General features: G+C 40.8%; 1 protein-coding gene across 2 annotated transcripts in view; it reads left to right on the plus strand.

Moving 5' to 3' along the window:
* LOC140328045 (squalene synthase-like) overlaps window positions 1-16672 on the plus strand; it is a 19977-nt gene extending 3305 nt beyond the window's left edge. For both annotated transcript variants that reach the window (XM_072407358.1, XM_072407357.1), the window contains 6 exons: window positions 4912-5095; window positions 5508-5636; window positions 7456-7647; window positions 10397-10573; window positions 11642-11794; window positions 12471-16672. In XM_072407358.1, coding sequence (XP_072263459.1) covers window positions 4912-5095; window positions 5508-5636; window positions 7456-7647; window positions 10397-10573; window positions 11642-11794; window positions 12471-12683 — 1048 coding nt within the window. In that variant the 3' untranslated portion in view covers window positions 12684-16672. The remainder of the gene's footprint in view (window positions 1-4911; window positions 5096-5507; window positions 5637-7455; window positions 7648-10396; window positions 10574-11641; window positions 11795-12470) is intronic.

The raw sequence follows: 16672 nt of genomic DNA on the forward strand, positions 1-16672 counted from the left end.
CTGTATTCTCCCTTATACCCTAATAGATTGTAAGCTCTTCTGTATTCTCCCTTATACCCTATTAGATTGTAAGCTCTTCTGCCTTCTAAATGTATCCTCCTGTATACACTAATAGATTGTAAGCTTTTCTGTATTCTCCCACATACACTAATAGATTGTAAGCTCTTATGCCTTTTGTATCCTCCTGTATACACCAATAGATTGTAAGCTCTTCTGCTGTCTGTGTCACTCTTCATATTCCAATCGGTTTTCACTAAGACACTGTCAGGGGAAATCCACCATCCTCCATTATGGATTGTCATGTGACCAATAGGTGAGGGGAAAATCGTCCAATGGGCACAAACTTCTCCGAAAATCTTGGCGAGATTTCTTCTCGCCATTTCCTATTGGATGTTAAGAAAACAGTTGTTACTTTTTGCATATCAAAGCACAGCTTGATCCAGAAGTTAATGAATGACTAGGCTCCATAAAGTTTTTTTTTTTTGTGATTTACTTAGTGAGGATTGTATACAGTAACTGACACCATGCTGCTTAATATTATGTTGAGACAAACATCTGTCCTAATTGTATTTAATATAATAATGTACCTGTTCCGACTTACATACAAATTCAACTTAAGAACAAACCTACAAACCGAGCATTTCCTCTATACAGTGTGATGCCCAGCCGTACATTAAAGCGAGCATTTCCTCTATACAGTGTGATGCCCAGCCGTACAATAAAGTGAGCATTTCCTCCGTACAGTGTGAAGCTCAGCTGTACAGTTAGTCACATTTCAGCAATCCTGTATGACTATGGCTAATATTGCGGTGTGATTTTTGGAATGCTGAATAATCCGGATTTATTTCAATTCTTTCTCCCCCAGGATGTCTCCTCATCCTATGAGTGTTCTTTTTGGCTCAGCGATCCAGGAAAATGTATCTAACCTCAAATAAAGCCTAATGTAGCAGAAACACATCAATGTGTTGGGATGAGTCACCTTGCATGTATGCTGTGTGATGGCGCTCAGTCTCCGCATTCTGAGGGAATCTCCGATCCTTCATTGTAAACCAGAAAATAGATATTTAGGATCTTCTATCTGATAAGGGCAGCACAGGGAGATAGTTACATGATTAGGATTTGCTGGATGTGGTTACATTAAATGTTGGAGATTTATATAGCAATATATTTATATAATATATATATTTATTATATACCAATGACTTCACAAGACTAACACGTTGTGCATGCTGCTGGTATCTTGTAAAACCTATAAGGGGCAGGCAGAACCAGGAAAAGTTATGGAGATGGTTTGGGTCTTGTCCTACTGTTTTGATGGTGGTTTGTACTGATCTTCTTGGTTTGGGGTCTTGTTCCCCAGTTTTATGGTGGGTTGGGCCTTCTTGTCTATTGATCTCCAAGGTCTCCTTGTCTCTTGTCTTTGGTTACTGTGATGGTCCGGGTCTTCTTGTATCTTGAGCTGTGATTTTAATAATGGGGTCTCCTATTCCTTTGGCCCTTGGTTTCCATAATTGTTTGGGTCTTTCTGTCTCCTGATATCAAGGTTTGATGATGGTTTGTTGGCTCTTGTCTCCATCTCCAAGTTTGATGGTGATTTGGGTCCTTTTGCCTCTTGATCTGCGCTTTGGATGATAGTTAAGGTCTCCTTGTCTCTCGGCCCCTGGTTTCCACAATGGTTGGGGGTCTTCTCGTCTCTTGGTTTCCACGATGGTTTGGATCTTTTTGTCTTTCTTGGTTTACACGATGGTTTGGGTCTCCTCGTCTCCCGGCCCTTGGTTTCCATGATAGTTTGGGTCTTATTGTCTTTTGTTCTCTAGGTTTCATGGTTTGTTGGCTCTTGTCTCCATCTCCAGGTTTGATGGTGATTTTAGTCTTTTTGCCTCTTGATCTGCGCTTTTGATGACGTTTAGGGTCTCCTCATCTTTTGGTTCTTGGTTTCTTGGCTTTCTTCTTGTCTCCCTTAGGTTTTATGATGGTTTAGGTATTCTTGTCTTTTGATCTGAAGGTTTTGATGGTTGTTTGGGTCGTCTTGTCTCCTGGTTTGTAATTTTGATGATGGCTTGGGTATTCTTGTCTCCTGGTCTATGGGTTTTTAGTGATGGTTTTGGTCTTCTTGTCCAAAGCAGCCATACCCTTTGATTAGGTTTATATTATCCTGTAGGACCTTTGCTTTGGATATCTCATTTAGAGAAGTGCCAAACCTCAGGATTCTGAAACTGTGATAATGATTTACTCCTCTGCCACCTCTGGAAATATAAAACATTACATTGGGGTCACAAGAGACCTTCAGTCTTCATCATTTTAAAATTTTATGATTCATTACTACGGAATAAAAATAAATAACATTTGAAATAAAATGAACATCCTTTACTTGCCATAAACACACAAGTTGGAAATCCATAACGTCAACTTCCAATCCAAGGATAATGTTCCATCAGGAGCTGGGGATATTTTATAAACAACGTACATACAGTTGTTAGACTTGTTCACACAAACGGGTGATTTGCCATGCGGTTACCTTTACCGGGCACCCGATATGGACCTGTAGGTATCCAGAAGTAATTTTATGCAGCATTTATAGGGCTTTATCAGTCGCTTGCAGAATTTATGATAGGGGCTGTTTTGAACACTGTGTTTGTATTGCACTATAAACCGAACGGTATAGGAAATGGTAACACATCTTATGTCCTCCAAAAAAGCCTGAAAACTGCCTTTTAAAAAAAGCCTTTAGACTTAAAGCCAAAAAACAAAAAAGTCTCATTCCTGGGTATGGCTTCTTCAATGATCTCTCTTCTGAAAGATCGCTGTGGTCTTTGCAGCATAGTACAGTAATACTTCAGCTAACTAATTGCCCTGCTAACAATAGAAACCTAAAGGAACTCACGTTCCGGCTAACAAACGTTATTCCGTAATTAACTATCTTTGTTAGCTGAGGTATCACATTATTATTATTATTAATATTATTATTATTATTATTATTATACATAGACGTTGGTTGGACTCCCTTTCATGGTATATTATGGGCAGCATGGTGGCTCAGTGGTTAGCACTCTGACCTTTGCAGATCCCAGGTTCGAATCTCGGCCAGTACACTATCTGCATGGAGTTTGCAGATTTGCATGGGTTTCCTCCCACATTTTAAAAACGTGGAGTTATTGGCTTCCCTCAATCATGACATATGACTGAGGTAGGGACATTAGATTGTGAGCTCCTTTGAGAAACAGCTAGTCACATGACTGTGCACTTTGTACAGCGCTGCTTAATATGTCAGTGCTATAAATACTGTGTAATAATATTCTTCTCCTAATTGTCCCATTACCTATGGTCCAACCACCTTCCTGTATTGCATAGAGAAGCACAGAGTAACTAAGTCATGTTGTCAATAGATCTAAATAGCGTTATTACGAAGTAGAGGATACATTGACACACAATATAAGTGACATCTCATACCAAGCAGAACATGGGAGAAACGTGAGGGCTCTCTTGCAGCTTATATTCAATGGAAAAGTTTTTGGCTGGTAACAAGCCAGTGTTTATTTTCAATCTACTTAGTGACATTCTTCATCAAGTATTATTAAGAAAACATGTTTGTGCTGTGAATTCTAAAGCCGAACTCCAGTCTTTCCTTTTCCATTCTACCAGTGGCAGTGATGATGCTAATATTCAGTTGTCCTGAGTTGGTTACAAGCTGGAAGAACAATACAAATGACAAATGCCAATGATCGCTGTATGGGGGATGACCCAGCCAGGCCAATGATCGATGTATGGGGGATGGCCAGGCCAATGATCGCTGTATGGGGGATGACCCGGCCAGGCCAATGATCGCCGTATGGGGCTTGACCCGGCCATGCTGGAAGTGTCAGATTTTACAGTATGATGTGGTTTCTGTTGCCTTTACAAGAAGCCATATACTTTATAGTTTTATTTTAGCATCCGAGTCAGATAAATAAACTGATGATAAACCATTATTAGGAATGTCTGCTATATAATCAGATTCCAGAATGTGCCTGGAATATCTACGTTTCTATATGGAAAGCCCTGGCACATGCTTATGCTTATAAAGGATGCCAGAGGATCTCTTTATAATCTCATACCTGGGTCTGCAGTTCTGTATCGATAGCCTTTTGTTCCATCAAGTAAGGATTTGCATACCAGTACCAGTCTATTAGAATGGAAAACTTGCTTAATAAATGGAAAGAAAGCTTTCCATATTTCTGGTATCAGTTCAATGGTATCAGAAGGGTCTCAGATTGATGCTACTGAGACGCAGCCCATACTGTCCCCTTAGTCTGTATCGGCTACAGTACTCTTTTCCACAGTTCTTGTCCCACTTACCTTTCTGACCTCCGCTCCTCCAATGGCCTACTAATGACTTCCTCACTCATAACCTCGTCACACGCACGGATACAAGACTTTTCTTGAGCTGCCCCAACTCTCTGGAATGGTCTTCTCGTCCTATTCGGCTTGCTCCTACTTTCTGCTCATTTAAAAGAACCCATAAAACCTTTAAACTCCCCTACCTGTCTTGTCTCTTAAACTCCCACTACTTCCAACCAATCCATATCCCCTGCTATTGTGTGTTACTTCCCCCCACCTCTTAGATTGTAAGCTCTTCTGGACAGGGTCCGCCCCTCCTCCTGTGTCACTGTCTGTTTTTTGCAACCCCAATTTAATGTACAGCGCTGTGTAATGTTGGCGCCATAAAAATCCTGTTTATTAATAATAATACAGATATTTTTTTTTTTTTTTTTAAGCTTGGTAGGTAGTGGTTACTGAAAGAGCTGGGTGGTGCGCCCAGCTAATAGAGGCCGGGGAGATCACTGTGCCATTACACCGGCGTGTGATGGAGCTTGATTCTACTGATGCTCCATATTGGTTGCACTCATTCACTATCTTCGCTTTGCTCCTCAGACATGCAGTCTGTATCTTCTATCTGGTTTTGCGAGCTCTGGACACTGTGGAGGATGACATGACCATCAGCCTGGAGACCAAGATCCCCATGCTGCATAACTTCCACACCTTCCTCTACCAGGCTGACTGGAGGTTCATGGACAGTAAGGAGAAGGATCGCCAAGTGCTTGCAGACTTTCCAACGGTAAGTTGTTGTTCTGTATTAATTTAATAAAGTAATAAATCTGTATGTTAAGAGGCAGCATTATTTTTCTGGGAAGGAAATCGCTATGAATGTGGAGAGGGGTGGGGGATGTGCCGAGTTCTATAGTTCAGCAGGAAGGGCTGACAACACTTGTTGGGATTTCAGTACTGCAAAGACAAAGTGTTGTCAGCCATATCGGACCTTTAGGAGTTCTCAGATTCCTGACAGATCCGCGGGTATTATTCTGGTCTCTGTAGCAATTATAAAGAGATAAAACAAAACATAGGAAAGTGTTCATGTCTTGCAGGAATGCCCTGATATATGCTTGAACCCTGGATTGTAACTCGCTGCCATCACATTGACTCTAGTATTTACTAATTTAAAAGTTTCTTTGTTCTCTTCTTGTCATCAGATCTCTCTGGAGTTTAGGAACTTGGCTGTGGTCTACCAGGAGGTGATCGCTGACATTTGTCACAAGATGGGAGTGGGAATGGCTGAGTTCCTGGAGAAGCATGTGGAATCTTTACTGGAATGGGACAAGGTAAGATTTGACATCTCTGGTAATAAGTCAATATCTGCTTACCTCTTCTACACTACACCCCATCTTCTATATACTTATACAATATCCGCCCCAATGATGCTGCACCCAGACTGTTTATGGGGAAAAAAAATTGATCTTGCAGATGGCTTTCTTTCTCGATGTTATTCTGCTATCATCATGTTCCTGACGCCCCAGGTCTTCCTGTATTCATTCCTTCCTGAGCCTTAGCTTTAAACCATGTCTCTGGCCTTAAACCCATGGTTTAGGTTTCTGACTGTACCCCAACTTATTTGATTCCTGGCTTGACCTATTGCACCTCCTACCTTTAATGACCCTGTTCGTGTGTACATTGATGGCCACAATCTGGTATCTGTTAGCAGCAATATGCTCCATTGCTCTGATGGAAGACATAACAGCTGCTTAGACTCCTCCTGTACCTTGACGTCTACAGATCGGCATCCACACTTCTTCCAGCATCACGGCTTACTTCACAATAGGACTTCCGTAAAATTATTTCTCATCTTTAGCATTTGGCAACAAGAAAGGCTGGCAAATGCCCTCCCCAGTTCCTAGTTCCTCCTTTTCCCACTCATCACCAATCTAATCATTATCATTTTTAGATAAAACTATTTCAGTTTTATTACATATCCTATATTAGAACAGTAATGTTAGTACTGGGTCCTTCTTTCTCTAATGCAGGCAGATCATAACTGGTGGTGAGGTATTGTAAAGTGCTGTACATGACTTCTTCAAAATAATTTGGCATGTACTTTGTTTTCATGAAACTTCACCCATGATGCCAGCAAACTTAGCTGGCTTTTGAGAGGCCAATGTCAAAATGTCTTTACGGATTAATCAAATAGGAGAGAATTAAGGATCGAAACGGCTTTTTTATGGCAATTTTTTCTACTGAACAAAAAGTTTTTAGCATCCTAAGCTAGACAAAGCTCTACTGAGCTAACAATCCGCATATGACCATGAGTGAAGAATGGATCACTTATTGAGTGTGGTACAATTAGCATCTCCGAATACAGAATTCAAAACATTAGGTCATCCCTTTTTCCCTGACGAGTTTCTCCATTTCACTTCCTCAGGGGAGTGTAGAGACTGAATTGAAAAAGTTGTAAGCAATGGGGGTTTATTTAGAGACCCTAACAGGTTCAAATCATTGAGTAGTAGAGTATGGAAGTATCCCAGTTGTTGGCTCAGGAGAGCAACCTTAATTATTGGGGGTCCTAGAAATTGTTTTTTTTCTAATCGTAATAATCATCCGGATAAAAATGCTGAAGGTATTGAGAATAGCAAAAGTCTCTATTGGAGCTGTGGACTACTACTGGAGTTCCACTCCACAGTACCAATGTGTGATGCTGATCTTCCATAATTAAAAGAATTGAAATGCAATTAATAAAAAAGGGAATGGTTGGGGAGGAAAGGGGTAGATCGTGGCTGTCCACCTCCAGTTCTCAAGGACAGCTGGTAAGGAAATACTAAAAAATTTGTGTGGATCCTGGCCCTTAAAAATTGGAATTGGACAAGCCTGGGCTAGATGACAGTAGACATCCTCCAACCAAGAAACGAAGCCGGATCTGTCTGACTTGTTTCAGCTTCAGTGCACATTGTTAGCCGCTCCCAGTGAAATCAGAGAAAGCAATGTCAGTCCAGGAGCAGAGCCTAAAGGGAAGGTTGGAGCTCCGCTTTATCATTTCCATTCCTGATTATGTCATAAAAGGTATCTTACACCCGACATAAGCTGCAGATATAAAGCAATATTGTAAATATCTGGTGCAGAATGTAAAGTTTGTGTTTTCTCTCCCCACAGTACTGTCACTATGTAGCCGGTTTGGTGGGGATTGGTCTGTCCCGTCTGTTTTCTGCATCAGAGCTGGAGGACCCCATTGTGGGAGAGGACACAAAGCTCTCCAACTCCATGGGTCTGTTCCTGCAGAAGACCAACATCATCCGCGACTACCTGGAAGATCAGCTGGAAGGTCGAGAGTTCTGGCCGAAGGAGGCAAGTACAGTCATTTCCTGTTCAAACGGAAATATCTGCTGGGAGGGAGCATTTCATGCGATTGCTTCAGATTAATTTAAAACTTAGGTTGCATAAAAGCCAAAAGCCTTTTTTTTTTTTTTTTTTCCTCTTGCTGGACTGGGAAGAGTTATCTGGCTTTTATTACTAGCTTTATACATACTAGGAAACTTTTGTACTAAAATTTCAACATAATTACTGTAGATCAGTCAAACAGTGCCTTTTCAATTGTTTAATAAAACAAAATATTAACAGATGTAGTGGCATACCGGAAAAAATAAGTTCAACCCTTTCGCTACAAAAGGTATTCTGTTTTAACTGAAATGTTCATAGGCAACTCACATTGCAAGTGTGCAACACCAATATTTGGCCTCCATACAAAATTCCTTCATTTTTTAACAAGTATGTGGGTTTCCTTCCACTATCAGCGTTTTGCAGGGTTTTTGAAACTTATCAATGGGTGACACACTGTTGAATCGGGGCTCTGACTTGACTGGACAGTCTAAAATCCTCCATTGCTTGATTCATTCATAGTTATATAGTAAGTCAGGTTGAAAAAAAGACATTCAGGTCCATCAAGTTCAAGCACTAGGGAAGTAAATATATCCCAGATATAAAACCCTATGGACGTAGTTGATTGAGAGGACGGCAAAAAAAAAACATACTCTGCTTCTAGAAAAACATCCAGCTTTTTCTTAACGCAATCTATAGTAGCTGCTGAAACTTCTTCCTGGGGGAGCCGATTCCACATTTTTTACAGACCTTACAGTGAAGAATCCCTTCCTTATCCGAAGCTTAAACTTCTTTTCCTCCAGACGCAAAGAGTGCCCTCTTCTTCTTTGTAATGATGTTAAAGGTAGGGAAGAAAGTTCTTTATATGGACCATTTATATATTTTTACAGGGTGATCATATCCCCCTTATACGTCTCTTATCAAGGGAGAATAGATTCAGTTCAGCAAATCTCTCCTCATAGCTGAGCTCCTCCATTCCTTTTATTAGTTTAGTTGTCTTTCTCTGCACTCTCTCCAATTCCACAATGTCCTTTTTGTGAACTGGTGCCCAAAACTGGACTGCATATTCCAGATGTGGTCTGACCAATGCTTTGTACAGGGGCAGGATTATGTCTTGAAATTGTGGATTTGCTAGTATGCTTCGGATCATTATTCTAAGATCCATTTCACCCGGTCAGATGATCATTGAGCACACTTTGATATAATGCAGAATTACCAGTTGACAAAACAACTTCCAAGTTCACCGATTCTAAAAATGGCAAAGCTAACCATATCATTTCAACCATTTCCATGAGGGCCACTGACTATCACATGACTTTATTTTTAACTTGCCTGGTAATAGATTAAAGCTAACCCCATCCAAATAATTTTATTTAACCATGAATGGGGGAGGAATAAAATGTCAGGTCAGGTTTTTGTTTCTATCTGCAATCATGTTAGAAAAGTTTCCCATCATTTCTGTCCCCATGAGCACCTCCTACTGCTTGGTGAATACTTTTGTCCCTGGCAGACAGAAGGGAGGAGAGATCTTACCATAGGGACGCAGCAGTAAAGACCTGATGGGATGTTCTAACTCTTATTACAAAAGTAGACTTGTTGTGTAGCCTCCTTAATGATAATCCATTTGTAAACTACGGTGCAGCAAACTGACAAAAAACTTGACCTTCATAAAAACAGTTTGGGATTTTTGTTCCACTTTTTGGGGACACGAAGCATTGAAGTCTGAAACTTTATTAAGTGGTTCAGTTATGCCAAAAGCAAATGCGTCATCTAGAGGGTAATGCAGAGCCTAAAAGCCCTTTAGAAATACAAACGGATAATCTTGTATGTATTAATGTTTGCTCATCTGGCAGAGCTGAGTGCCCTGTGCAGTGCTGGAGGCCTCCAGTTGTGGTTCCAGGAACAGACAAATCATTGTGATTTTACAGTTCCAGAACAAGGGCTGCTTCTGAATATCCCATAGCAACATGGACTGGGAACCTTTACAATTAGAAGTTTTGCTAACAGGTTGAAATGGTAAAACATGAGTATGGGGGGCTGCATCTCTAGTTCTTGTAAATCCGATGTGTTTCAGGGACTTGGTGGGTCTCCCTTCATCAGGGCTATTAGGAAGCTGCCATCTGTATGGGGAATTTGAGATCAACATTTTAAGCATGATAGGTGTAAAAAGAAAATTGCAAATGGTACAAGATTGTACTAACGTTTTTTTATACCATGGCCAAAAAACTGAGCGAATATTATTTAAATCAGGTATTTGAATAGGAGATCAGCTGTCATGCACCTCTGTTGCCTCCCCTGTTTGCATGACCGGAAGCAGCAGAGTTAAATAAAGGGACCTTCATGTCTCTTTACCTTCTGCTGTAATGGCGACGCCAACTTATTAAAAAAAAAACCCTGCTGTCTTTTTCTTAAGATTCTCTATATTATAAATCATTAGGATAATAAGAAGTAAAATTCAGCACTTCACACAATGTGTTGGGAGCTTTCCAGCAAGCCATGGAGGTATGTTACAGCTGATTTGCTTGCCATGTGGCCTAAACTTCTTGTATATGAACGGCTTGTAAATGTTTAAATAGCATCTGATGTTACTCAGAAATCCTTTCCCATGACAGTGAGAATAAAGGTTGCCTGTTCCCTTACTCTCACTGCTATAATACTAGTAGAATAAACTGGTTCAGCCAGTGACTGGGAGCTGATGTCTGTCTTTCCCGTGTACCAGGTGTGGAGTAAATATGGGAAGAAGCTGTCAGACTTTGCCAAGCCAGAAAACATTGTGCCAGCCGTGCAGTGTCTGAACGAGCTCATCACCAATGCCCTGCAACATGTACCCGACGTATTGCTCTACCTGTCCAGACTGCGAAACCAGAGCGTGTTCAACTTCTGCGCCATACCGCAGGTCAGTGCACCAACTGCTGCAACCATATCAGGCGGGGGATAGTCATGTTAAAAGAAGAGATGTGGTGGATTTTAGGAGATGGTTTATAATATTGCTGTCATCTGTAGTCTCTCCCCTTCCGGTGCTAAAGTGCAAATTCTCCTATTGGATTTGGTTGCTGTCTGTGCGATATTATATGCGCTGGTCCAAGCACAAACATTATTTAACCTCCTGGGTGGTTCATTTCTGTCTGGATTTATATGTCTAAAAGCAGTTCATTGTCTTTCATGAAAATGTATTTTACATTGTAGGCCTGTAATTCTTAGGTATAACTCACAGAAATATGTCCAATATTTATTAAATTTTATAAATAACACAAAAATCTGTTAAAACAAGGGTGCATGAATAAATAAAAAATATTGAAACCTGTATTATAACTGTACAGTAGCATATAGTGTATATATAATCTAATGATTACTTTGTATTGGATTCAATACAGGTATTTTGTATTGAATCCAAGCTTTTTTTTTTTTTTTTTTTTTTTACCCTGAGCCACACTCGTGGTTGTCGCTCAGAAGGTTAAACCCCATGGTTTTATGGTTGATTCTCTGTGTGGTGGCCGCCATCTTGGTAGGGCTTTACTTTCTCATGTCCAAGCCTCTAGCAAGAACAGACAGCAGCACAGTGGTGACATCACCAAATGGGGGGCAGCCATGCTTTATATCTAACGGATATATATATTATATCTATACAGCTATAAATATTACAGGGCCGGGGAGCCCTTACGGAATTCCTAACTACCAAGGCTGCACTGTTTATATATTAAAAAAAATGACAAAAGGTAGCCTGCTGAGCTCTGTAACAACATTTTTTTTTTTTAGTAATACATTTGGCCTGGTAGGGTCAACTTTTGCCAGATACATGCATAAGTGTTTGAAGAAAAAGTACAATTTCAATAATGCCCAATAAGATCCCTTCTATTCTACCATTTCAGTTGTGCGGTAATCACATGACATATGTTCATATGATATTGCTTGTGTAATGCTGTAATTATTATTGTTGGGCTCTAACAGTTGTCGTGTGATTTAGGTAATGGCTATCGCCACATTGGCAGCCTGTTACAACAACCAGCAAGTATTTAAAGGAGTGGTGAAGATTCGGAAGGGCCAGGCTGTGACTCTCATGATGGACGCTACAAACATCCAGGCTGTAAGAGCCATCATGTATCAGTACGTGGAAGAGGTAGGGTCATTTTTTTTTTTATGTCTTCCTTGTCCTTTTAAAATTAAAGTGGTGGCATAACTACCAAACATTGCAGAAAAAAATTTAAAAAATCACTCTAATTTACCTGCATGACCCTATTGAAATTAACCTGTCAGTTCTAACATTACACCCCCAGATACTTAGATTCTGAATCTTAGTTAAACCTCACCCATACTGGACCAAAGGTCTCCCCTTATCCTTAAATATTGTACTGTGAAAATGTTGATTCAGGCTTTTACATTGTCTTAATATTTGCCATTTGGAATGTGGACAGCTGAGTTGGCCAGGTATAGTTGCACTTTAACATTTCTCTCTAATGGTCAATCAGGATGTACTGCAGTGTTGCAGTTCTGTTGGTCTACAACTGGGTGCTTGCCAACAAATGGGAAGTGGCGTCTCATCAGTATGTTGCTGCTGCTTTGTACAATCCGGTAGCTGGGTTGTGGCCTGGACTGAGGTTTGCTGCTTGACTTGTATTGAAGGTGCAGGCCCTAGCAATGCAATAGGGGTGTCTGGATCACAAAACTCCTGGCTGGAAAAAACATCAATATGGAGTATACTCACTTTACTCACTTCTCAGTTTTACGTGTTTGCTCTGTTTGAGTAATTTTATAACTGGTGTTTTATTTGTTATATATTTTTTTTTCTCTTTTAGATCTACCAGAAGATTCCAATGACAGACCCATCCTCTGGGCGAACACAAAACATTGTGGCCACGGTCAGGAAGCTGAGTTTGCGCAATGGCCCCCTGGTGTCTCGACACAGCTTTTCCCCCATATATCTGTCCTGCGCCATGCTACTCGCGGCCCTCAGCTGGCAGTACCTGAGCACGGTGCAGGCCTCAGAGGAGGTCCACACGGCCCAATGAGCTGGGACTATTCACCTACAACGCATCCATCTCGGTTCTCCATGGTAGTAATATCTCTTTTATGTCCTAGAGGAAAATGGGGCTGGAGCTCTTCTAGGGACACCTAATCAGCCCAAATCCTAGCACTTCAAGCACATTTATCAGCCTCGTTTGACTGGCTTCCTATCTCCATGATGTATAATCACAGGGGAGACACTGAAATGGGAATATTTCCAGGACTTGTAGCTTTATCTGAATATTCTTAAAAAGTATAAGTGACACTCGGGATCGATCTTTAATCTGTTCTATCATGGTTGGTGAACTCTTATTCCATCTGGGTTTCTGATTGGCCCTTTAGGGGGTTCTAAATTGTTGAGGATCAACAGGCATCTTCATTAAAGACCTTGAAATTCTGCAGCAAGGCTTGCGTATGTCAAGAACGGAGGACAAATGCTACCATATAATCGCCATGAAGGGGAATGTAAAAGGACAGTAATATAAAAGCTGCAATTATTGAATATTGGGCTTTCATCCTAATCTTTTCTTCACTGCTTAGAATGTCATGTTTCTTTAGTACACAGCAGTGAATCTCTGGATTCACACTTTTTCTGCACCTTCACTGGGCGGGCAGTTAAGTAAGGATATGAATGATGGCTCCCTAAAAGCTCACTGAATTGACTATTCAGACAATACCTCCCAATCTGTCTTCATGGTCTTACCCTCGCTTTCCTGATAAATATGACTGCACAGCTCTATAGGCATCAGAGTTTGGCCTCACCATCCAGTGCTCCATGTAAAGCTACGTACACACGGCAGATTTTTATCGCCCGATAATCGGCATCGGCCAATTATCGGGTGAAAATCTTCCGTGTGTACAGTCGGTGTCGTCCATCGTCCGGACGACCGACCTGCCGGATCCACGGACGATGGACGACAGCCGATCGTAAGGGAAGGGGAGAGCGCGCAGCAGGGTGCCGCTCCGTCGCTCTCCCCCTCCCCTCTCCATAGAGCATGAACGGTGCTGTATGTACAGCATCGTTCATGCATCTTGCAGCCCCTTGTCGTTGGAAAGGATCGTGAAAGATCCTTTCCAACGACAAAAATTGCAAGTGTGTACGCAGCTTAACCTGATTGACGCCCCTCTCTTCCCCCACACTACAGGCTGAAGTGATAAGGGGTCACCCGTCAGGTGTGCCGGCATAGAGGGCAGGAAGGTTCTATTCTATATGGAAAATGGGGCATTTTTTTTTTTTTTTTAGGGTAAATTTGCCACATATCATAACCTATGGATGTACAGGATTATCAGAACATAAAATGTTAAAACTGAGCCTTAAACAAGTCAGAAGCAGCAGTAGCATCAATACTGATCCCCTCACAAGCTCCCATGTATGTATGGCTATCCCACATGCACAGAGTTCAGAGGATGATAATAGGACAGCAGATCTGTAGGCTGGCCAGAAGTAAAAAGTTTCATAATTGACAAAGTTAATATTTTAGAGAGACTGTGAGAGGTAACCGTCTCCAATGATCCTATTGGTTGAAAATAACAACCTGGGATTATAGTTATTTAAATTGAGAAGTTTATTGAACCTTTTATATTGAAGGATCTTTTGAATTTCCATGGTAATATTGTCAGGGCATCCGTGGTAAAAATGAAAAAAAGTTCTGCACCTTAACATTTGAACCGGCTTTTCTGGACTTTTATGAAATACTTTGCTTTTCTGTTTATTTTTGCTTTGGTGACATGGGATTGGATTGTAACCTGTGGAGGAAATTTTGATCAATCTGGATAGTGAAAATGAAAACACATGTAGGTGATATGAGGGACTCCGGATAGACACTGGACATTCACTTCTATAATAGGTCAGGTGACTGGAGCAGAAGTACCACCTGTAGGATGTAAAGAATGGAAGTAATGGAGGGACTGCAATGATGACCTAATGGTGCATCCTTCTGCCTATTATACTCGCTTCACTACATAGATCAGTGTTTCTTAACCAGAGAGCAATGAGCAATTTATGTCTCAGGTGAGTGACACGGATGATCCTTTTGGCTATCTGTAAGGGTGGACTTGTTGCTGGTCCTTGGTTACATTGAAGGAGGAACATTAAAGAGTGACATCCTTTGGGATTACATTGTGGAAGGGGACAGAGACAGACTACTGGAGATATAAGCGGGATGATTGCATCCATGTACAAAGGTTATTGAAGATTTCTGGATGTATTCTTCTGTTTTACCTTCCATAGACAGGGGGGATCTTTAGGAGAGAGAAGTATTTGCATATCCACTGCTTTACCTTTGCTTTTAGAGTGTCAGAGATCCAGCACAAGATACTTTGAGGGGATAGAAGCATGTAGGTGTTCTATAAGGTACATTGCAGGAATGGTGACCATCAGTTTGTACACTGCTCTCCTACCAGGTAAATGTTTCTGTACTGAAGGATAGATTACTAAACTGTCCCTTGTAGGTAATACTCCTGGTCTGCACATGTCATTGGTAATACATCAATGTATGGTATGCAGGGTTCTTTAGCTGGGCGCACCACCCAGCACTTTTCTGTAACCACCCGGCTGTTTTTGGGAGGTTACTGATGAATTTGGTCACAATACAAGGCCACCACCCACCTATAGCTTCTTCGCACCCAGCATAAAATAATTTCTGGGTTGAGCTAGGACTAGTATGATGTTGAAGCGGCTTGAAGTTTCCGTTATATATAATTTCAGTACAGGTATTGGCATATCTGATCCTTTCCATCCATATGTCATACTTCTGCTCCTTCATTTCCCAAAAGTTGCTTTTTCCTCTCGGCTTGGAAATCTTATTTAGAATTGTTACACGCTGTGTCGCTTTAAATAAAAGGAAGACCACAAAAATGAAAGGTCCACACCAAGTTATTGATTTTGTCCTGAATTGGCACCAATGGACTCATAGAATCTCATAGATGTATTTTTCTTCTTGGGGACCCCAGTAAAGATATCATTATGAGAGGTTTTGGTTCCACTCATTGGAGGAACATTAGAATGATATCCTTAGGGATTACATTGTGAAAGGGAGCAGAGACAGATAATTGTAGAGAATTCTTACCACTGGGATCTCTAGTCTAGGGCTACGTACACATGTTCAAAAATTGTCGTTGTTGCGATCCTTTCCAACATCTGAAAAAGACTGAATGAGCGCTATTCTGCTCTATGGAGGGAGGAGAACAACAGAGTGGCACCCATGCTGCGCTTTCTCCACTTCGGTTTCAATTTGATAGTTCATGGATCTGTCCTGGCAGATGAGCGCTGTACACACACACCAGATTCTTGTCTGATATCGGCTATTATAGAACGACAATCATCTGACATGTGTACTTAGCCCAAACCAGAGGCTGCAGGTTGAAAAAATCTGATTGAATCGACCATTAAAATGCTTGTGTATATCTATTGGTAAAATTTCTCTATACCTCACCTTTCTATATGATGCCATTGGCAGGGTTCTTAGGATATTAGTTTTTTTTTTTTTTTTTGATTTCTTTATAATAATAATAATAAAAAAAATCTTCAGTGAAGCTAACTGGAAGATGTTACTAGATAATTCAGCAAATCTTCATTCTCTTTGCTCCATTGGTATAACCATCACCCATACAGGCTTAAACAATTCTTCGATAAGGCAGATTGAAAGAGAATTGGTGAAGTGCGGTCTCACACCAACCAATCAGACTTTACCTTATTTTTTTTACAGAGTCCTGAATGGGATGATTGCCAATTGGTTACTTTGAATTACTTCACTTTTTCCTTTCCTTTGCCTTAGTATTGTCCTCTGTGAACAGAGAATGATGGGATTGGTCCAGATTTAACCCCTTCACTGCTGCATTGGCTGCCAGCGGACTGGTTAATCTGTCGCCACCTATCTGCACACAGGGATCATTGCATTGGTAAGTAGTCGGGAGTGTTGGGAATGATCTGTATTGTGACATTGTTATACAATGTATTTTAATTTTTATTAAATAAAATGTCAGTTCAATTGAT

The sequence above is a fragment of the Pyxicephalus adspersus genome, chromosome 4 (genome assembly GCF_032062135.1).
Source record: "Pyxicephalus adspersus chromosome 4, UCB_Pads_2.0, whole genome shotgun sequence".
Taxonomy (NCBI): Eukaryota; Metazoa; Chordata; class Amphibia; order Anura; family Pyxicephalidae; genus Pyxicephalus; species Pyxicephalus adspersus.